The sequence below is a fragment of the Aptenodytes patagonicus genome, chromosome 5 (assembly GCF_965638725.1).
Source record: "Aptenodytes patagonicus chromosome 5, bAptPat1.pri.cur, whole genome shotgun sequence".
NCBI classification, from domain to species: Eukaryota; Metazoa; Chordata; class Aves; order Sphenisciformes; family Spheniscidae; genus Aptenodytes; species Aptenodytes patagonicus.
Genome location: NC_134953.1, coordinates 17,132,219 through 17,156,057, shown reverse-complemented (window position 1 = coordinate 17,156,057; position 23,839 = coordinate 17,132,219). Strand labels below are relative to the sequence as shown.

The 23,839-nt window shown below is 44.5% G+C and overlaps 1 protein-coding gene across 2 annotated transcripts in view; it reads left to right on the top strand.

Moving 5' to 3' along the window:
• The window catches only part of LCOR (ligand dependent nuclear receptor corepressor), a 62,212-nt gene extending 52,271 nt beyond the window's left edge, over window positions 1-9,941 (top strand). For both annotated transcript variants that reach the window (XM_076338874.1, XM_076338875.1), the window contains exon 7: window positions 366-9,941. In XM_076338874.1, coding sequence (XP_076194989.1) covers window positions 366-1,335 — 970 coding nt within the window. In that variant the 3' untranslated portion in view covers window positions 1,336-9,941. The remainder of the gene's footprint in view (window positions 1-365) is intronic.
• The last annotated feature ends 13,898 nt before the right edge of the window (window positions 9,942-23,839 follow it).

Genomic DNA, 23,839 nt, shown 5'->3' with positions numbered 1-23,839 from the left:
CTATGGCGATTGATTACTACTTTGTAATTAGGGTGCTATTTTCAGACGCTTGCGCGAAGTCTTTTCTACTCCGAGAATTTGTGAACCCAACCAGAGACCAGCCAACAGGTTTCATTTTTCTTTGCCCAAAAAGCTTCTCTTTTTTTGTGAACAAGTTTTAAAACTGACTGATGCTGAGACTTTAAAAAAAAAAAAAAAAAATTAAAATAAAATGATGATAATAATAAAAAAAAATTTAGAGAAAAATAAATACACAAAAAGTGATGTTACCCAAGCAAGGCCTTCTAATAAAGGAGTGGCCCCCTCACCCATCCCTCCCTACCTGTGCAAGTCCTGCTCACATCAGTTTCCTTCCATCCAATTAGGCGACCTGGGAGACCCAGCCAGCACCATCCGGAGGGACTACAGAGTGGTGATGGGGTACCTCCAAGAAGCTTGCAGGATGGAACCAGGGAAGGTTATGGCCACTCCACATCTCTTAAAGTACCGCTGGCTCGATCACTCCAGATTAGTGAAGAACTGCTGAGCAGAAACCAGTTTTCTACGGCTGCCAGCCATGGGCCATCTGGACTACAGAATCATGGACAGCACTTAATATTATCCAGGGAGGCTTCTTGGGCAAAACCACACTACGAATTCAATTTCAGCCGCATGAAATTCAGGGGAAATGGTGCACTCAGCAACATCAGTGACCTTCCTTTTCTTACAGAAAACTCTGCCTTTCAAAAAATGGCACTTCAAACTAAACAGGATGGGAAAAAGGACGTGAGCCATTCGTCTCCTGTGGATTTAAAGATACCACAAGTTCGAGGCATGGACCTTTCATGGGAGTCCCGCACTGGTGACCAGTACAGCTATAGCTCTTTGGTAATGGGTTCACAAACGGAGAGCGCGCTTAGCAAAAAGTTAAGGGCTATCCTTCCAAAACAAAACAGGAGAAGTTTGCTGGATGCTGGACCAGATTCCTGGGGCTCAGATGCTGAGCAGTCTACCTCTGGACAGCCATATCCCACCTCAGATCAAGAGGGAGATCCTGGCTCCAAGCAACCTAGGAAGAAAAGAGGGAGATACAGACAGTACAACAGCGAGATACTGGAGGAAGCAATCTCTGTGGTTATGAGCGGGAAAATGAGTGTTTCCAAAGCTCAGAGTATTTATGGGATCCCCCACAGTACACTGGAGTACAAAGTTAAAGAGAGGCTGGGCACTTTGAAAAACCCTCCAAAGAAAAAAATGAAATTAATGAGGTCGGAGGGGCAGGATGTTTCAGTAAAGATTGAATTAGATCCCCAGGGAGAAGCAGCACAAAGTGCGAATGAATTGAAAGATGAGTAGGGATGTTGTAGAGTGCCAATTACTTTGCAAACTGGGTGAGCACTACTGCATAGTTCAACCACCACTGAGCACACCTGATTCTCCTATTTACTGCAATGCTCTTTCCTTTGCAGTTAAGCATAGACTTGTGTGGACACAAGTGAAAGGTGTGCTCTGAATGTCACATTGTAAATTTTTCTAGCCTGGTATGGCACAGTTTCCCTCCTTCACCTGCCCGCTACCACCTCCCCCCCTTTTTTTTTTTCTTTTCTTTTGCCTTTTGCATGTTTCTCTGTAAGACAGTTGAGTTACCTCACAAAGAATGCAGATCTGTAGAAGTGGACATCTTGCCTGTAGAGCCTGCCTGAACTTCTGGTGTTGGATTTTTCATGTCTGCCTTTACAGAAATAAGTCCACTTTGTTAAACTGATACTCTCTTAAAACCAGGCTTTTTTTGAATGAGAATCAGACTGTCATTCTTCAAAATGTTTCAGAAATCTTTTTTACCCCTCCTTTTCTTTGATCCAGTTGATTGAAAGATCTAAGCTAAATCAAGTTATTTAGGAATGGTACCTCTCTTGAACTCAGAGATTTGTTGATTAGATGGATAATCAATTGGGTCTAATTAGGCTCTCCACTATTTTCTTTCTAAATTAAACATACTTAGCATTCACTGTCTGCTTAGTGCTCACCCGGAGGGGAGGGGAGGGAAAACTTACATACACTACCTTCAGAATATGTCAGTTAATTATTTGTAACGCTACCTTTGCTATAATTTTGTTTGATATTTTTGAAGGGTGATATTTAGACTCACCTGCTTGAGGATGTAGCCTTATCTCACGGAAGACAAGCTTCTCACAGTCAGGAGCAGTCAGGGTACACTAAATGATGTATTAGGGTATGCCTCATTCTAACAGAACTATGGTTCTTTGACCTTTATGCTTTTTACAGACTTGATTCTGAGTTTACTAAACTATGTGGTTCCAACAACTAGTTTAAATGACTCTAATCTGGGGAAGGGGGATTTGTGTAACAAACTACTGTGATATTGCAAAAAAGAAAAAAAAAAAAGGAAAAAAAAAAAAGCCCACAAAACGGTGATCTCAAACGTTACAACCTCAGTAGTCTGCCCAAATATCCACATTAGTGAAGGAGCTTGTTAATGTTCAGGGAAGAAGTAAAACACTGGTAGCCTGATCTAATTCAGGCTCTGCATCATATCTATCTGTAATACTGTCAGGGTCGAACACTCAATGAATGGGTGTTTCCTTTTTAAATATTACAGTTGCCAGTAGCAGGAATTAATCGAAGTCCTGCTTTTTTGTTGTTGTTTTTATTTAATCTATTTTGATAGTGGTTTAGCACATGCTAGAATAAGCATTTAAACACCGTAAAAGCACTCCGTAAACCACAAATCCAGTTTTTTTCAATATGATGATATCGTTATCATTATATGGAGATCCAGGATAAGTTTTGTACAGAACTTTTATCTTTGATACTTTCTGCGGGAGTGGTCAGTAACTAGGTGGAGCTTACTGGACTTACCATAATATGACCAAATCGGAATTGCTGGTTCTTCAGGTAAAAAAATTTGGTCTTAATCTGTGCAAAAGGTAGATAGAATTATCATTCTTTTTCCCATTTGCCCAACCAAAAGAAGCATTGGAGCTTTTGTGTGAGAGCATTAAGTGATGTCAGTGACTGAAAGTGGTTTCTCAAAGTTCATGGGAGGGTGGCCTAGATAGCCCTAGGGATGCTGAATGACTCTGGAACAGTTGATCCTATTAGCCTCTCCCCCTCCCCAGCAACTTCATCTTTGCAAAGGTTAGGCACACCATTGCTGTTGTTTTAAATATGCACTGCTCATTCTTGAAACGGACTGGGCATTTGGCCCCAAGTATACTTTGTTTTTGTTTATTTAATATATTTTAGTACTCAAAATCCTGGTTCCTCGTAGCTCTCTAGTTGTCATCTTGGCATTTAAAGCAGTTTAAGCTCAGTAGCAGTATGTAAACTCTGCAATACGTTCCAGTTTAGCTGGTGATTGCAATAAAGGTGCAGTTAAACGTGTGGTTTCATCTGCTGTTGGAGGTTATGGTAGAAAGTTTGCTGCAAGTTTTTAAAAAAAAAAAAAAAAAAAAAGTAACACAGTTTTACTGTTCAGAGAGGTTTAACCTTTTGCAGTTGTCTTTATTTAAGCAACATGAGTTGAGTTTTATAAAACTTGTCACTGTAGTGTATGTGGAGTGCTCATTTTACTAACCTAAATATTTTGTATGTGTATGTTTAAGTGGGTGACAATCGTGCAGCAGAAGAATGGTGTGCCTACCCTTTAATGCTGCAGTTTTAAAAGAGAATTTGTCTTGTCATTTCAGACTGTAGGCTAAGAATTGTAAATAGATAGTGAGAAGCTGAGTACTCTTTATTTGCTTTGGTTAGAAAGTGGATTAAAAAAAAAAAAAAACAAACAACAAACCAAACACGTAACTTTCTCAGTTTAAATGTCCTGAGACCTGAAGATTGTAATACTCATGTCTGCAAAGCTTTTAAACACAACACTTGATCTGTGATAACTTAATATTCAGGTAATCTTTCTTTTTCGGGAAGCTTTTGAACAACCATATTTCCTCCAAAGGTCTCTGTTTAAAAAGGAAAAAAAAGAAAAAAGTGTAGATTATTTTTTAAGCACTAATTGCATTACGTTGGTAACTGCAATATAAAATAGCCATTATTGTTTTGTGAAGCATGGTTGAGATTAGTTAGTGGTCCCTCTTTAAAATTTCATGAGCCTCTCAAAAAATAAAAACAAATTTAAAAAAAAGCTGCTGAATATTCAAAAGATATATATTTTACCTTATTGTAGGTTTTGTAAATTTAGTCTGTAATATTCAGGTGCACCTTTTAATGTTAACTTTTTGTTTCAAAGTCCCATCTAATGTATTTTCTCTGAGGTGATTCATCACGTAAGACTAGTATCACTCTAAGTGCTGCAGTGATCACTAAGGTTTTGTTTCATTTTTCACTACAGATTTTTTACAGGCGCTTTCAGTGTAGCTAACTAGTAGTATTTGGGATCATTTTAAATATATGATTGGAATTAATGTTTGTCCATTAGCATGCTTAATTTTCTGCTGACCAGCAGTTTGCATGGCCAAAATCTCTGGTTGACCATATTTTGGTGTGGGAAGGTGTGGTTCACTGCTGTCTTTGTAACAAAAGCCTTGTTTCTCATGTTATTTCTGGTAAGTGGATGCTTATGTTACTTGGATCACTTGGACAGGAGAGAAGGTTTAAAGTTTTTCTCCTGCTGCTCTTTTGAGATCACATTAACGTGTAACATAGACAAACTGCAACCCTGTAAAAATCGAGACGTCGTTAGGAGGAGGCCTTTCGGGTATTTTTCGTCACTAGTTTTCTCTTATTCCCGAGAATGTCCATCCGATGTAGTTATTGGACTTAACAGTATTGTTGTGTACTACGTTGATGTAGCTGAAAAAGCCTGACAGCAAGAAACTGTGAATAATATTTGTGGCAGTCTCTGAAAACTAGTTTTTCAGTCCAAGTATCATGAAGGAGAATCCCTCTCCCCTACCCCATCCTAGAAAAGTAATTTTATATTTTGTGTGTATAAAGTTTTAAGAATCAAGTTTCATATTGTACTGAAGTTTAGGTGTCGCTTGGTAAATCTTTGCTGCAGCATATAATTGAAGATGAGTAAGGCTTAGTGTGGTAGGGGTCCTGGTGTGGAGTTAATTATCGTACAGTTCTGGTGAGAAAGCCCAACATGTATGAAATGTGTCCTTTTTTTTTATTTGGACTTGTAAGATGTAAAAGTGCTTTTTTAGAACTCTGACCTATTACAAACTATTACCTCACTTTCAGCCAGCTGGATCCTCATTCCACAGTGTTGTAGGCATTATTGTGGCCGTAACGCTTGAGTACAGCTATAGAGTTGAACGTTTCCAGTTAGATATTGTAGGGACACGTTTCTGGACTCGTTTTTATTTCTGTCAAAAGATATTTTATTTTCCAGTCATTCCCTGGTTTGTTTTTTTTTTTTAAAGGTTCAAGACAGTTTCCTTTAGAATTTTTCATTTTTCCCTGTTACACAGGAGAAGTTGCTGCATAAGCAATACAGGTATGCCTTTGCTTTCTTGTTGCAGAACTCATAATTTGATGCTTGCATTACCAACCCTATTGGTAGACTTGAAGTCGAACTCTGAATTTTCATGGCGATTGGAAAACAAATGGTTTTTAACAAATGCAGGTGTACAGGTAGGATAGTGCCTCTAGTAAGGGAACACATTCAGCTTCTGTGTTCTCAAGCAACTCCTATACCACCTTTTTTGTAGAGCTTGCCGGTGCTCAAGGATATTCCTAAACATGGGAGGCAACTGCGCATGTGTCTAGACTGGTTGAGAGCAGACAAGGAATAGTCTGTGCTTTTGTCTTGTGGCAGGCTGACATTTGAGTCTAAATATTTCTTTCACGAGAACCTGAGAGTACGTTGCCTTCCCCTGGAAATTCACAGGAACTGGCAAAGTGATTCAGGGGCTTTAGGGTTGAGTAAGCTTTGTATAGATTGGAACAACTTTTTAGTTCTGATTGAATTGCTTTTTATATCATCTGCAACGATTGTTATACAGGCAAAACTGGAATTACTATGTGTTTCTTCCGGTTTACTTTGAAGTAACACTCTTAAGATGTCCTTGAGTCTTAGGAGAAGAACGCAGTGTCCAAGGAGTGGAGGGAACGCTGTGCTGTTCCCTTGTTTCTCAAAAACAGTGTGGCTACATCTGTAATGTAAAGAGCTCTTTCTTCAGTAAAGGCAAAATTGTAACTCTTCAGTGTAAGAATGCATACACCTGTTGCAGTCCAAACTCTTACGAAGACAAACTTATTAACCTGTACTGAAAGCTTTGTCGCAATATTTTAAATATCTTAAATTCTCTGCCAAATGTTAGAGGTAGAACGGGAAGGGTTGTTTCCCTCATTTTCGTGAGGATCAGAAACTTCTAGGTTTTCCCTGCAAATGTTTCAGAAACTAAATGTAATTTCAGTCTAGGTCAATGTTGCTTTTTCTTGGCACCAGTAGATAATGTTGACTAATACTGCTTTAAAAAGCTGTACCTAAAAAAAAAAAAAAAAAAAAAAAAAATATTTTCAGACTAGTTTTGGTATTATAAAGGTTTCCACTTGATCTCGAATTACATAAAAAAATTCTGTAATTAAACCTTCAGAAACCTGAAAATCTGCGCTGCTAGTTATAGGCAGTTCTGTTGGATGTAGCAAATACAATAACCACTACAGTTATTCATTTCTAATTATCCGGTGTATAAACATGATGTACTGTGATGATCACTAAGCAGAGAGATATTGCGGACTCAAAATGATCTGTAGATGCACTCCACATATACCAGAAAAAACTGTAAGTAGTTACAGCATTCCAGTGCCCATCTCTCCCCCTCTCTCCTGTTCTTGCTTTGACTGGGGCCAAGTCTCTATACCAGAATTACAGCATCAGTCTTGGACTTCATGTCCCATCGAATTATGCCTATATTCAGGTATTGACGTGAAAACCCTCATATTAAGAGAGCTTTATTTAATCGTCACAAAAATCTCTTAGCCTAGTTGCAAATTCAATTTTCCTGGGCGACATACTAGGAGGATTTTTTCGGCCTGTCCAGGGCATTTCATTCACCTTCTTAAAAACAAACATCCCCCCCCCCCGCCCCTGCGCTTGTCTCTACTGAATTGGTAAGTATAATTTAGAAGGACTCAAGATGGTGACTACCTGGTGGAGCAGGGATTAGGACACAGACTTCATTCTGGCTGGAGCAGGAAAAGTTAAATGTCAGAAAACAATTTCTATAGTCATCACCTAGTACAGTCTAACTTAATGTTTTTTCCTACTCGGAAATAATGAAGACACTACTACAGCTACTAATACAGTTTATCAACTACTTGGTGCTACATTTCTCAAATATTTTTGCAGATAATATTTTTTATGCCTGCGTGAAAGCATGTAAACTTTACTGTCACTATTAAAAGCACTTGTCTGACCTATTTGAAAGTACCAGAAAAGGGATAAATAACTGCAGCACTTTTTCTGTTACAATGCCAGAGTCTTAATTAAATCTGGTCTTCAGGTTATGAGATATTTTAAACGTACAATCTAGGATCATTAACGGCTTTTCAGGTCAGATCACAAGTTCTCTTGGGATACTAATCTGTCTTTTAAAGACTAGTACAACAAAATATTCTGAAGTTCAGGCAGGGGATGTATACATACATGCCTGGTATTTTTAACTAATCATTTCAGTAGGCCATTTCAGGGCTTGACATTTTGGAATCTGGGATGATGGGTAGGGAAAGGGAAGTTTCCCAAACTGAAAAATCATTTCGGACCATTGTTTAATGTTCAGTTTGAAAACTGTATTGCAAGAAAAATGGGTAGGGATTCTTTCTCCCTTACGCCTTCAGGGAATGAGTAGTATTTAGAATCTCTGGCTGAAATTCAAGCCTTTTTACCATGTAAATTTTTAATATAAACTCATTGACATGCTTTTTACATCTGAGGACTGAAAATGGATCTTAATGTTTAAGTTGTGGAATGGTATATTTCTTAAATGAAGGGGGAACATTTAAAAAAAAATAGATTAGAATACCAGCATTAGTGAGCTTAAGGAATTTTAGTATGTAATAGCAAAGTATAGCAAAGTATTTGATTAAAAAAATTAATCTTGAATTGCTAGTCTGTAACTAGGTGCATTCTAATTTAGCAGGTGAATATTCTTTACTTATCGATATATGATGGGCTTTTTGCAAATAGAAACCTTTATCTGAGTCCCATGTGTTGCTTGTACTGATGGGATGTATGCTTACAGCAGCTTACTGCTGCTTTAAAATGTATAAAATATGTTTTGAGTGTTTGCTCATAACTCTTTCTAACCTCCACTTGTTAAATTGTCAGACATTGGTATTTTATCAGTCCGCAATGTAAGTTTGAACTAATGTTCTTAGGAATCCAACTTGTACACACACTGTTTAAAAACCCTCAGGGACAGTTTACACACTATCCTCACTCAATTCAGGTACTTGTACTCTCTTCTTAAACCTAGCAGTGACTTGTATTTTGTTTTGCTTTTCTTTTGACGTGCTGATAGCACATCCTTGATGAATGTCAACTTAAAACTCAGTTCAGGTATCCAGGTATAACTCAGCCAAACGGATTTTAAAGCTGCATATTTACTCTCCAGCACACAGTGCCTCAGACACTTATAGTGGCATTCTGTATATTCAGTTATTACTACTGAGCAGATCGCGTGGGGGTTCCTGGTATGTATTGTAAGAAATTCCTATGTATATTATATAATATGTATTATATTATATACATATATAGTATATATGTTATCTTAAACTTATATATTTTAAAATGCCACTACTAGCCAGCGCAGCTAAAAATGAAATACATTCCCAACTGCTTCTGCGAACGGCAGAGGCAGCTTCTTAACGTGGCTCTTGCTTCTCTCTCACCATAACTACTTCTAACCTCAAGCACGGGTCCTTGGCTGTCTGACCTCTACACTCTAGTTATGCAATGTCCTTAGAGAATTCTGTGCACTGGCCACTGTGATGGAAACCAATGGGCCGGGAGTGCTTTGAGTTTATTAGTAATTGTTCTGCCAAAGTTGGTGTTCGTATGACAAGCGTGTAAACCTGTCAGATAATCAGCAGAGGTCCAAGTGGGTAACGGTGTACGTAATCGCTTCCACCTAAGTGGTAGGACCAGACCCTCCGCAGGCGTCTCCGCCCCAATGCTGAGCGCTAATTCGGAAGGTGTTGGCACTTAACATCTGTAGTGACGGCCCTCCGTGCTGCGCTCGCGAGGAGGCGAAACTTTGAAGTAAAGTCTGCTGTTCTGCTCTCGCAGCGATCTGTTGGCAGTCGCAAGTCAGCAACACCTCTGCTTTATTATTTGACACTTTACATCTAAAAAGTCTTCTCTTTCTATTTATGTAACCCATAGTCTTTGAAGAGTATGGAAAATGGCATTTCTCTCTGACCTCTAGAAGTTCAAGTGTCATGGGAAAAAAAAAAAAAAACAGGAACCCCCCCCTTTACTCTTATGGACCTCATTTCAATATACTGTTTACAGTTTGACGGAATTGTATAATTTAATATTTCTCTTGTACTGTAGTTTATATTTATTTACAGATTTTTTTTGTACTGTGTGATTTGAATTTTTTGTTCCTTGCTATGATCAATGTTTTATGTAGTAGAGCACTTATGATCACAAATTAAGGTTTTTGGTTTGATTGCACTACATTAATTTTTTTAATGCAGTTCTGATTTTTTGACTGGACTAAATAAGCTGTGTCTTAATGTATGTGATAAGTACTTTTAAATTTTTATTTCATGTGGTCCATTTATTTTTTGCATTGTATGTCAAAGCGCTAATTCTCTTGTTGTGCATGTGTAAGATTTAATGGCTCCATTGTATTATTTGACCATGTCATTTTGGAAACACATTCCCAGCTGTAACGTTGTGTATGGTAGTTTTCACTGGATGCTAGACTTTTCAAAACCACTATTCTTCTAATAAATTTTGTTGTGAAAAACTTTAAGGGGTTCCAATTCTGTTGTTTCTAGTGTGCTTTCTAAATTCCCGCACTGACCACCCGAGGTTATGAAATGCAAACTATCACAAATTGAGAGAAGCAGGGGAGGAAGTGAAAATAGAAGGTAAAGCAAATTCTGGCCGAAGGGTCGAGATGTGGAGTCGCCGTACTCCGTTTTGTTTCTTGTCCTAAATAGGATTGGCGATAAAGCTGCTTTAGCAGCTGGGTAGGGAATACACGCGAAAGCTGAAACGTTGTCTCGTAGCAGCCCGGTCCCATGAACTCCCGTACTCTAATTTGCTCTTCCCTACTGGCCACCTTCATTTCTTTAATGGTAAATAATTTATCCGGTGAAGAACAAACAGTCTCTCGGGGTGGGGGAAAGAGATGTTGGCTTGCTCGTCGAGCACTTAGTAATGAGTCAGGGTAGGAACGGTGGTAATAAAAGCCTAGCTGGGGACCCTGGCCATTGCCTGCACGGTTCGGTTTGGCTTGCGTGCGCAGTCTCGTGCGTGTGTTGGGTTCGGTAGCGGGGCAGTGTGCCTTTTTGAGCAGCTGGGTTGCGTACCGGAGGAGACGGGACCAGGCTGAGGGAGGTTGCTTAGCTGCTTGCACCAGTAGGCACTGGTGTTGCTTTTATTCTCTCTGCGGCCACCAGCTCTCCCTCTGCAGAGGGGGCAGGTCCCCAGCTCCTGATTAACATACGGAAAACTCTGGTGACTGTCCTGCTGTCCTCCTGCACAGGGCAAACTCAGCAGTGACACCACGCTTCAGCTGGTCCGTCTTGGAGACCCATGTTTGCTTTCTCGCGACCGTACTTTGGGTTGAACTGCTTTTGACGTTATGCATTATTGATACCGAAATGCTGAATACTAAAAAGTAGGTTACAGTAAGTGGTGTATAATGGAACCCGCACGAGTTCAGGCATTTCTGCTAACCTTTGTGTTCAGTCCTAGGATGATTTTTGAGTGATGCATAGGGATTTCCTAGCTTTAGGAAAATTTATAGTGCTGCACGCTCTCTAGCCCAGGTTTCTTTTCTCCTGAGAAATTGCCTTTTTCAGCTTGTGCTATTGAAAAGTAGGTAATTTAGGGTTTGCATTTGATAACATGATTTTTCAGTGCCTTTTTTTTTTTTTAAGATCCTTGAATAACTGTTACATTGCAAACTAACTATTGTATTCCTTGTATACTAATACTGGTATTAAAAACAAAAAGCAAAATGGTAGGGTAGCTGGGTGTTGTCATTGGTTTAGCTTTACTGGGCAAATCTCTCTTAAATAAAAAAAACTTGGTTTGACTAGAGACTACATCTTACACTTATTCGGGAATAGTAAGTCCTCATGTAAATAGCTTGAAAGCCTTGTGCTGTAAACTAGCATTTATCATATTTTTTTCTGTATGTCTAAATACATCTGTCAAATCTATGAAAATAGCCTTTGAAAGTGATGAACTATATTCCCATCTGCCATTCTTTAGGATGTATTACACTCTGCAAGCTTTTCCCAGAACATTTTTAATCGACACTTTTAGTCCTGCGATTATCAGAAATACCAAGTTTTTCTGGTTTTCCTGGAGGACTTGCTGATGGCCTTGCACTGTTAAGCTGAAGTTGTTCAGACTTAAAGGAACATAGTCTTGAATTCCTCTTTTAAAGCTGTTTTCTGTAATACATATATGTATCATGACGAGAGCGCACAAGATGCTGCACCCAGACCCAGAAAGAAGCATCCGTGCTGTGTTGTAGAAGTAGAAAAGAAACATAATTAGCCCTGTTAGGCAGCTTAAAAAGTCTTCTGCTAATTTGCCTCAGCTCATTTTGACTCGGGGTGCGTTTTGAGCTTCCCCGGTTTGTTATTGGAAGAGGCAGCTGCCTCTTCTGAACCTGCAGGAGCATATCTGGTCACCTTCTGAAGTAACAGATCCTTCACGGAGTAGCAGTGGACTGTACCCCCGCATACACTGGGGTCGCTTTCTGCAATCCAGATACTCTAGCAGAGGTGAAATGGGCGGCTCTGCTGATTGCTCTTTTGTGAGAACGTGTGCTTCTGTGAAGGGAAGGGCAGAAAGCTTCAGGTCGCTACGCGCAAGTGTTGGGATTAATACTAGATCTGAAAGTAGGCGACTCCCTGACCTCAGCAGGAAGGATCTGAAACGCTCTTCTGTTGGAAATCAACTTCAGCTTAGTGAATGAAGCTGATTTAATTAAGGAAATTCCTGAGCATCACAATTTCATCATCCTGTGCAGCCGAAACCGAGTCCTTATTTCGTGGCTGCTCAGAGTCAAGCAGCAGCAATGCAAAGCTTGCTCTGGCGTCCTCAGTAAGGCGGATCACCCGTGGCTTTCCTGCCTGAGCGGGCTGAGCCCTCTAATTTCCTAGAGGCCTGACAAAAGTGGGTCTGGGAGGAGGAGGGGGGGGATTTAAATCCCAATTCAGGAAGATACTTCAGCAAATCACTAATTTCTTAATCCGCAAACTCTGCTCTGGCAGATGCCCAGCCATGGGTACTTGCTGAACTGTGGTTTTAACTGGAAGTGAGTGGCAGGTTCTTGGACCTGTTTAGGAATGCGACTCATGTACAGAGCAACAGAGGTACAGACCAAAAGCAATTTCAAAAACAGAGCTTGAAGTATTAGGGGCAAATCCAGGAATTACGGAGTTTGATACAATGAAGATGGCAAAGAGATTAAAATACAAGTTGATCTTTTTAATATAATTATTCTCAAGACACTTTAATAGATGTTACAATGCTGGAAGGATCCCATACAACACCATTTGTGGGAGTACTGTTTCCCCTGATCTGGTTCATTTGATGCAGCCTCTGTGACTTAAAATCCAAGATGTTCTCAACTGTCAAGTAGGAAATTCAGAAGAAATCTGAATGATTTCACACTTGTGAATTATGAATTAATTAAGTTCCTTCTTGCCTGCCTCCCCAAAAACCCCAGACAGCACAACCTTTAAAAGCTCTTTTTTAGTATCACGAGGAGGGAGCACAAAACAGTTGCATCTTATTTTTACAGGTCACTTTTAAAGTGTCAGAATTTACAGGTCGTGTTTGAAAGAAAACTTCTGAAGTCTTCTCTTGCCTCCTCATCCTCTGCAGGTGTCATGCAGCTCCGCAGAAGGTCTACTGAGTACACACTTGACTAAGAGGCAGGTTTTTGTATGAGATGGATACAGCTCAAATCTCCAGGAATTGCTTAAAAGCTCAGCTAAAATTAGGAGCGCTTAAGGTATATTTCAGAGCGTAGAGATACAAGCACTGCTGCCTAAAAATGCAAAGGTTGCCTGTATGAAAACACAGCTGCGTCTCCCCAGGGGACCGACCAGAGTCTTGGGCTGTAACCTACCGAGCGCCCGCAGTAACGCAGTGAAGGACAGGGCAGAGACTTCAGCTGCAGCCTGGGCGAGCCTGCTGTGGATCCAGCGACACGCTTCTCCCAGCACGTGCTGAGGCTCCTGCCTTATCTCCCTTGCTGCTGTTACCTGGGCTAGCTCCGTCAAAGCTTGCATGCCTACCTTTGCTGGACTCCTGCCTCCAGGTGCAGGTCAGACAGCCTTGTGCCGACAGGAGGAGTGGTTTGGGTTTCTTGGTTTTTTTTTTTTTTTTTTTTTGCTGATGTGCACCAGGATCCCATCGTCACGTGTCCCAGATCCCTCCTGCCCAGCTAATAAAGCGTAAGGCTTGCTTAACTCGTTTTGGAATGACATTCCTAACTTTGAAAGGGGCTTTTATGGTTTCCTTTCTTAAAGCTGAGCCTTTGACTGTGCTTTTTTTCTCACTGAGCTTTAGAGGAAGGCTCTGACACTAATTGTTGAAAGTTACTCTGGCTCTGCAGGAGAAAAACTGACACTAGGAGAAGCCGAACAGCTTCCCCACACATGTGAAGTGGTTTTCATACCCACAACTAATACCTGTGCTGGGACCTTTGCTGTAATCTAAGCCTGAGGTGCTTGCTTGGAGAATCCAGCAGTTTCCGCCATGTTCCCCTTCTAGGTGAAGATGGTGGTATATTTTTGGGTTTGGTTTTGGTTTTTTTTTCAGATGTTATGCTGTGGTCATATCTTCCTGCGATTGCTTTCAGGTCTTTAAAGCAAGTAGCTGTGTTTGAGGTGCTAGCAATGGTTTAAAACGAGCTATTTGGCTTTGAAAGGAGACTGTGAAAAAAAAAAGACACTGTATTCTGGTTTTGCATAAGAAGCTTTCATAACAAATGTACTCTAGTTTCTTCTGATTTCTAGCCGTCAAACAGACCAAGGTGTGAAAGCTAAACCAGCTTGCTTGGTACCTGAAGTGTGTTCGCCAATAACAAAGTTCTTGTTGGACCATGGTGACAGCTACCTAACCTCACTGCTCGCTAGAGGTCTGCCTAGCTGTAATTCAGTGAGCTTTTCTGCTGATGCATAAAAAAATGTAGATTTTTTTTCCTCCTGTTTCAGGACCTGTGTTGGCTTTTCTCTAATAGACAGACACAAGTGTGTACGGTAAGGGTGACTGCTCGACTGCTCTTTAATTCTAGCCTTCTTGCCTATACCCGTCCCTATGTCGGTGCCTCTACTTTTGTTTGAATGTAGACTGGATTGCTGATTGATAACAGCAAAAAGAACAGAACCCTGGATTTAAAAGAAATACGCCTTGCGGCTCCTTTAATGATCTTATTAAATTAGGGATAAATATTAGTAACAAAGCTTAAGATCAATGTAACCTAGCAGAAAGTGACAAAGGTAGTGGCTTAGTGCTGGCAAAGAGCAGGTTGATGAGGTTTGGGTTTTGGCTGTTTCGTCTGTTCTTTTATAGCTCCCGAATGAAAAAAAGGACTTTTCCTCGCGAGATTAATAAGAGTAGCGAGGCCTCAGCAGGACAACAGGGAATCTGGCACTCAGCCTTTTGTGGGTCAAAAATCCCCACGGCGTACATGGTTTGGGCTTTGGCCTCGCCTTCTGAATGCGCGAGTCACTGCGAGGAGGATTTTTCAGAGGTGGTTTTGCGGCGATTTCTGGGGATGGTCCCATTCTGTATCTCTCTGGTCATATAAAGCACAGTAAAATGCCAACATCCCGTTAGTGCTGTGGTCTCGTTACCACCACGTGGTTAAGTGTGAGTTCATTTCTCTGAGCTTTCAGGGTTTGTGTAGTGCACTTACTGTTAATACGATAAAAAAGGTCTGCGGTAGAGGAGATCCGTGAGTGCTTGATGGGCAGCATGTGCTAATGGGTCATCATCGCTTTAGTTTCCTCTGCGAAGGTTAGGGACTCATTTTCCTGCTGGTGGGAGCAGTGGGACCAGGGAGGTGCAGAAGTCAGAGGGAGGCGATCTGTGAAGGCATCTCGGGGGGGATCTGCCTGGCTGTGGTGCTCGCTCCTTCCTCGCTGCGCATGAGGAGTGATGAGTCACTTCTGCTTTTTCCAAAGGATCTGTTCCTTTGCAGGCATAAGCTGTTGTTGATAATTTTTTTCCTTTTATTTTTCCCTTTATGGCAAACTAGCAATTGATGGGTTTTGTCCCCAGTATAAAGAAATAAGCAATACCTATCATTATGCTGCGGGAAGGAAAATTGCACAGAGATAAAGTACATTTTAACTGCGGCATCCAATTATAAAGGGTAAACTGCCAAAATCGAGATGGCTTTAAATATGGTAAACAACCCCAAAGAAAACTGGGTGTATTAGAGGTGACGGCATGTTACATGCTAAGCAAGGTGTAGTTCCCTGCCTCAGTTTGCCACGTAGCTGGACAAATATTTGATGCGTGGGGGAGATGGGACCTTTTTTAGTGGACATTAGCCGTGGTCGGATGAGGTTTGTATTTGTTAGTCTTTCTTTAGCATTGAGATGTGTGACAATATAAACAAAGGAGAAAAATAATTGTGGGCCGGGATACCAAGATGAATTTTTGAGAAGAGAATAGACTCTATTAAGAGGGGGAGGAAGGACAATAGTGTGTAATGAGAAGGGTTAAAAAAAAAAAAGATGATGTGAGGGATGTGCAGAAATGGAAGCATGAGAGGTTTGAGCTGAAGGGGAGGGGTGTGCATTAGCGCAGAGGAAACCTCTCCCCACTGGCATGCATAGAGACATTTCCTGCCTTATGTTTTGGTTTCTTAATAGTTATCTGACTATAAAATTAACCTACATCATTTAATGGTAGTTGAATGGCAGTTAAATTAACCCACTTTCAAAATAGACCTTACCTAGCCCGTCAGCTCTGAGACAGCCCCGTCCCCAGGCATCCGGGGCTGCAATCCACTTCTCTGCCTTAACCTATTTCCCAAGCAGTCAGCCAAAGTGGTGCATCAGAAACAGGGTTTGCTGCTCAGCCCAGCAGTTGACAGAGAATACGGACACGTATCAAACCGCTAATTCATATTTCACTAGGCATTTTCGTGCAAGGAGGTATAGCATCAGCACGCGGGGAACGCTGCCGTTAGGAGTTGTGATACCGTTTCTATTAACAGCATGGCCTTGATTATCTGAGGCCCAATTATCTGAATCTCCAGGTTATCTGAAATGGGGTCATATCCCCCAACGTCTGTTAATTACACCCAAGATACCCTCTGCTCTCCAAATGTCTTCCACTGGCCCCTCCCAAGCTTTGGCGACCGGGTTGTGCTGAGCGTGTTTAGCTCTAGCGAGCGCTCTACCTAGTTGCTGCACTTGGTTTTTCATATCCATGTTGGGGGGAAAAAAAAAAAATCCTGGATGTTTGCAGATTTCAAAATCCTTGCAGTCTTCTGGAAGTGGACAGTGGCTGTGCGTGGCAATGTGCCTGTTGGAGCTGGGACCAGCAATGTCTGCAGAGAGGGCATCTGATGCGTTTGGGTTTTCTTCCACCCCGCAGGGGCAGCCCTGCAGTATAGGTGCAGCATAGGAGGGGAAGGTGGGATTTATCACAGCGCAGCACGTCCTGCTCGCAAGCCTTAATTCACTGCAGATGAGTGCGCCTTCGGCGGGGCGTTCGCCTGTTGTTGAACCCCTGTGGTTGCAGTGGCTCCAGGCGACCTGTATGTGCATGCCCGAGGGCTGGGTAGAGGGAGAGCTTTGTTCCCGGTTTACTGCAGGACAGACGGGGAGCTGACAGTGATGGGCTCGGGAGCGAGGAAGAGGCCATGCATCTGCCTCAGCTCGGGTCCAGAGCCAGCGTGCGTCCCCATCTCATACCTGGGGCTGTTAAAGATACTCAGGGCATCCCTCCCTACTCCATAGGACTGGTCCCTGTGGTTCGTTCTCCCTTGCCTTAACTGGGTGCTGCTTTTTTAAAAACGTGTAAAGCTGTGAAAATCATTGTAAGAACTTCTTTTTTTTGCCCTGCACGCTTTGTCATTTGTCTTCTGGTGCTATCTGTTTTTCTATCTATTCTGGTCTTCTGGTGCTATCTATTCTTTTGGAGCACCTTGCTCAGGGAAAACGCTGAGTACTGCCTTGGAGAGAAACACTCATGGTAATTTTTTTTTTTTTTTTTCCTTAAAGGGAAGATCCCAGATGTCCTTGATAATTAGAAAAATTAGCAAGGACAATTCTGGAAAGGCTTTGAAAGCTAGTATGTAGAATAATGTGTCCGACATGATAAATTTCCCTTGGTTTTAAAGCAAGAGCTCAGTGGTAAGATTTTTAATTAGTCATTAAATATTGCATTAGAAGTATCACAAGTGATGATAAACTACTATAGAATACGTTTGGGTTAGTTACTTGGGGAAGGTGGGAGTGGAGGAAGCTATGACAGGAATATAAAAAAGAAACTTATTTGAGGTTGCTATTGTTTTTTTTAATGTAAAACCAACTTTGATTTTTATTTGGCTACAGGTGGGGAGAAGGTGATTTTCAATGTTTAACTACTTTAAAAATAAACAAACAAATAAAAGACACTACTCTGAAGGGTTAAAAGTCTGAATCTGTAATGGATGTCTGTTGTTTATCCAGTCAGTTGGCTTATTGTACAACCTGGATACCTTGATGAATACATGCAGCTGACAAAAACCCCAACCAAACAAACCCCATCTATAACTTGTTTCTTCCTGCTTTTCAGTTGAAATGCAAGCTCAACCCATCCCCACGCGCGTCACCAAGGACGGCGTAAATTCAGGGGCCTTGAGAACCCGGCAGCGATATTTCCATAGTTATTTCAGCTGTGCTTTGCACAACTTCAGCTTTTAATTTAGAGAAGAAAAATGCTTTTTCTCTGTCCTAGCTGTTGTGTGGAGCCTCAGCTCTTTCTGTGCTGCTTTTCTATTTTTTTTCAGTGCAGTGAGAGAGAATTACTGTAGCACCCACAGAGGTGTGAAGGGACTCATTCATCTGTGTGGGGAGTGTTAGGCGCCAGGCATATTTCTGAGGATTGAAATACAGGCATTTAAACTGGTACATCCAGTGTCAGCCTTTAAGTGGGGCTTTGAGAGATGAGCTCCAGAAAATCTTGCTGCAGTGGCTTACACTATTCGTGCCCACGGCTGTTTTGCCCATCCCCTGCAAGGGATCGCCACATCCCAGAGCGGTGCCAGCAGAAGGAAACGTGTCCCCCACCTCCCCCTCTCAAAGCACGAAGTCTTTGCTGCAGCTGTGAGTGAAGATGGGTTTGAGCACGATACCGCATGTCAAATGGAGCAGGCAAGGTGCAACGTGGGTTGCCTTTTGCCGCCCTGGGATGATAATTTCTGGCAGAGAGCTGGCAGTAGCCACGGCTCCGTGTCCACCGCAGTGACATTGGTGTGGGCTGCTGCTGAAAGACACGGTGCCACCTCCTGCCTCGGTCCAGGGCCGTTCCCCGGCGGTGTTTGCTTTTACACAGCCACTCCAGCGAGCCGAAACGGGGCTGGCAGAGAAGTCATTTCCCCCTTCCGCTGGGCGAGCCCCCGGTGTGGCTCTGCATGCAGCCCCCCCCCCGCCCCCGGCACAGGGAAAGCGAGCCCACCTTTGGCAACCCACAGCCACAGCCGCTTTCAAGTGCACATTTAGCATGCAGGATTCACAACGCCCCTGGGGCTGGGGTCAGCTCACCTGACTGCCAGCGGTGAGCGAGCTCCTTTTAAGAGGCTGCTCCTCCTTTGCAATCCCTCAAAATGGCATTTCCGCTCACCCTGAAAAATAAATTAAGTGGTTGAAACCATCAGGGCTGGAGATGCTACCCGAGGGCAGCAAGACGCGCTGCCTCAGACCTTGGGGTCAAAGTGGGCATGGTCAGTGCTTTGAGTTCAGCTGATGGAGAGCATCACTAGCAAGTTAGGCTTTCTTCTTAGTCATCCACATTTCTCAAATCTCTGCTTTTAGCCAGGTTTCCAAGGCACCCTTCGGCTTGCTGGGGTACTCCAGTGGTACCTCTGGTTTTGGGTGGTGCGAGGCAGCACTCCACCAGCTGGCACAGAGTCAGCTGTGTGGCAGCAGGAGAGGGAGGGGAGAAGTCATCCCCGTAAAAATACTAAATTGGATTTTATAAGTTTATAGCTATGTTTTGTTTCTTTTACAGAACTATAATCCTGGTGCTTAGAGTGGTCTGAAAGGAACAGAAACACTTAGCCTTGAACTTTTGTTCTGCTGCTGCTTCTTGTGCCTCTGAGGTACAAAACATACCTGTAAACTTATAATCAATCAAACCGATGTTCAAGGGCTAAAAAAAGAAACCCAAAAAGGGCACAGGCTTCATGTTCAATAGTGAGAAACTTGGGGTGGGCAAACCAGAAGATTGCAGTTGGCAATCAGCAGGTTTTCGGAGACCGGCTTCCCAGGTAGGTTGGTATGAACCAGTTGATTTCTTTCTCCCTTTCTTTCTTCTCCCCCTTGGTTCCCCCCCCAAAATACACTCTTGAACGAGAAGCAGGCTGGGCTGCCTCTAAAGCTCTGTTTCTGGCATTCACAAGCAGAACAAGCGCAGTGTCACCCTGGTGCAACTGGAAAAGGGGAGATGTGGCAACCCTACCAGTGGGTCAGGGGCACTGCAGGAGCTGGCGCCGTAAGGTGGGCAAAGCTCCTCGGGCTGCGCAGGGTGGAATCCAGATAGCTTGTCCTTTCCTCCCCATACTGTACATCCTATACCTATGCAGTCTGTAGGTGTTACCGACAGACAAACCCCTGCCTTCCCCCAGCCCCTTCATCCCCAACCGCGTGGCCTTTGTTGGAAGCCCCGGGTCCCCCCCCAGCAAGAGCTGGGGGAGGGTTGACTTCAAACTCCACTAAACAGTAGAGGCACAATGCAAACAAATGTATTGCAGCACGCAGCTATGCAAATAGCTTTAGAGCACAGCACGTTTTCCCCAGCGTTAATTGCTGCACCGCCAGGGTTGCGTAGCAACAGCTCCGTTTGTGTCTCTGACAGCTCCTGCCCCTTGATGCCTCTGACACCTTCTGCGGCAGGCGGGGAAGGAGGAGAGAACAGGGCTGCCCTGGGAAAGCTAGAAGGGCTAGGAGGTACTGAGGGGCTCGGGTGATAAGATTTGCTTGGGATGCCGGGGTGTCTTCTGCTGGCACGGGGCGACACATGCAGCGGGGCTGGAAGCGGGGTGTTGCGGCACAGGAGCAGAGGAGCCCCCAGCAGCTGCAGCCTTGTGTAGGCAGCTTTCACGGCTGGCAGCCAGAAAGGGCAGACCTGCCATCTCCCAGGCTCTGCAGGAAAGCTCACTGGCAGGTGGGTTGTCTCTCCCATCGCAGTGAATCTTTCTGGGTACCCCATACGGGTTTTTGACTGCACTCGCAGCTTGCCTACAGGCACAGAGGGTCCCCAGTAAGTCGCCTCACCCCAGCCACAGAGCTGCATTAGGCTTGTGGCTTCTGCAGCCCTTGAGAGAGATGACACATTCCTCATGCACACCCAAAGCTAAGAGAGCCTCAGACCAAGCCCCGTGGGAAGGAGTGAGCTGAGGAGAAGGCTGCAGATGGTATGGGCAGCCCTGGGCTCCCTCGCTTGTCTGCTGAGCCCAGCAGCTTCTGCTGGGCTGACCTGTGCCTCCCAAAAGGCAGGCTCTTCAGAGACAGGGCTGGCTGCCTCCCGAGAACAATTTTTCCTCCTGTTTAAAAGCACATTCCTAATTCCCATCCTCTGCATTTGCCAGTTGGTCTTCAGCTCCCGCTGCGCCTTTGCCAGCAGGGCTAAGGAACCTGTTAATACCCAGCACCTTCCCCCGGGAAGGCACTTCAGCTCTGCAATCAGCTCACCTCTCCTCTTTGATAAGCCACGTAAATTAATAGTTTCTCTGCAACAGTTTACACAGTCCGTAAGCAACCCTGCCTGAAGCCGTGGGGCACTTGAAATAGACTCTTCTGTTACAGCTGAGCATGAAACAAGCTCTTCTCCGAAACTGCCTTAAGTAGGGAGGATGGGGGCAATCCTGCGTCCATCAGCCACCAGGCAAGAGAATGGCCATGGGCATGTTTTATTTAGTAGTAATAGCCAGAACAGACAGGAATGGTGGGAAATGCTGGTCTGGTACCAAGGCGTACAGATTAGCAGGTCCCAGGGAGCACAGAGGTGTGTCCAGGAGATCTGGGGATGGAGAGGCACAGGCTGCGGCCCAGTGCCCCAGGGGGGACGGGGAGAGGAAGGACCGAGGTGGGATCCAGCCATGCTCAGAGCCTGGCTGCAGGTGGCGGGGAGAGCTCTCCCTCAAGGTTATCCTTTGAAACTGAGAAAAAGGGAATACTGCCTGCCAGCACCCAAACAGGGCTGGGCTGGGGAAGGAGCAGATGAGATCAAGGTGAGAAGTTGCAGCCTATCTTTGAGCCAAAGTGATGTGAAAGCAGAGGACCCTGAATGCAGTGTGCCTGCAGAAGCAGGTGAATTGTGCCACTGAGCATGAGATGGGTCTTCTAAGGACAAAGGACATTGAGGCTGAATGGATTTATTTCCTTTATCAAGCAGGAAAAATATCTGTTTTTTAAATTTACAGCTTGACAAGCTGTATGTATCTCAGATTGACTCCTTGGAGTACAGTGGGGCAAATAAGGTGAAAATGAGCACCATGGCCTCAGTCACACTTCAGAGGAAGAAACTAGGTGAAGGCAAGGCAGAAACGCCACCTGGAGCCTTAGGACCAGAGAGCCCAGGTCCCCTCCACCATACAAGCAGGACGTGGGTCTTTTCCATCCCTGCACGCCCATGCAAAGCAGGCGTGACCTGCGACCGGCTGCATTCGGCATCGCTGCTGCAAGGCGAGGAAGGACTGTGCCTGGCCACTTTAGTTCCTTTTCCCAAACTAGGGACTCCGTACACAGACCCACAGTCTCCTCCCTCGCCAGGCATCGCCTAGCTGGTATCTCGCCTTTTCTTACTCACCAACCACCCGAGCAACCACTTCGCCTATGCCATGGGCTCTTCTTTCGCAGCCATTTGCGTGTAGCACCCAAAGGCACCCCGGCAAGGAGGGAGTTGGCTGTTTTGCCACCGTAACCGCTTCCCGAGGCTGCCTGGGGAGCATGGCGGCGGGGTGGGCCGGGGCAGGGCCACACCTCTGCTGCCGCGGTTATAAATTCAGGCTCGCTGGGGGAAGATGGCTGCCGCTCTTAGGAGCTGGGCTTGTGAACAGGTAAGAGGAAAGCAACTGCCCTCTTTGCAAAGGTGGAAAAAAAGTTGTGCTGAGCTCTGCCTCTTCACAAAGCCTCCTGCTCCAAGCCCTCCTCTTGCAGGGGAGGGTGAAAGGTTTTTTGTCCCCTTTGTTATTCAGGAGGGCAAGGGGAGGAGCTGGGCTGTGTAAGAGATCCTGGCTGACATAACCCTTCCCATGCAGGGCTCTGGAGAGGGGCCAGGTTGTACCTGAGCATTTTTATTTAAACTAATCCCAGGCATTGCAAATTGAAAGTCATCGCAGCGCCAGGTAGAACCAGTCGAGATGGTTGCTGGAGGGCATTTTTCTCACCCGGGTGTAGTAAAGCAGTCTTGAGGTACGTTGTTTATCGCTAACCCCGGGACTATGTTCTGGAGGTGTTGGAGCACATTTGGCAAGCCGAGCTCGCTCAGCCTTTCCGGGCAGTTTTGGGAAAACCTTGCCCAAGAAGCCTTTAAGGAAACCGAGTGGCCGTGATTGAGAGGTGAAGCCTTGTTACGCTTAAAAATTTGGGCAAACTGGAAAGCCAAGGGCTGGCTAGCAGATGCTCAGGGCAGGCTTGGCTGCAGCCTAGCATTTCTGGGTAAAGAGGAGACCAGGTGCCATCTGGCCAGCCCGGAGCCCGAAGCAGCCCCTGGGCACCCTTTCCTGCCCTTTGCCAAGTTTGGGAGCAGACCCCACGAGCCGGGGGAAGAGGGATTGCTGGAGGTGCCTCCCCGGCACTTGTCAGTTCAAAGAAAGCAGCCAGCAAGCAGTAAGTAAGCAGCAGGTGAGGGCTGCCCGGGGCTGGTTCCGGCATGCCGGCTGCCACCGAGCATGGCCGGCTCCGATCCCTGGCTTTCCCTCTTCCTCCTCTCTGCTGAAGGCTCCTCTGACCTGGGGCTCTTCCACCCTGTCTGCCTGTCGAGCCCTGTGCCTGGCAGCGTGGGGAGGGAAAACCCACTCTAGACAAAGCTGCTTTTCCCCACCCTGGCCCTGAACCCTGCAATAACCGTTGCCCCCCTTGACCCAGCCGAGCGAGCGAGGTCGGCGTCCGATGCTGAGGGGTGAGAGCAAGGCTGCGGGGGGGGGGGGGGGAAACGACTTTCACTCCTCTGGTACAAGGCCAGGAGGTGCAAAGTGCAACTGTTACCGCAAAGCAACCCGGTGTTGCTGGCAAAGATCCTGTGCCAAACAGTGTGGGTGCCAAGGCGCGCAGCCCCCTCGGCGTGGCAGGGACTGCGTGGGAATCGCCTGCGCTGCCGTTGGGAACAGATACGGTCTCCATAACAGCGCCTGGTGTTGCACTTCTAACAAGTTCATGAAAACACTGGGTAATTACCCCTGAACCTCTCCACCAATAAGTCCTAATTAATTGCCTCTGCCAAGCAGGTAGA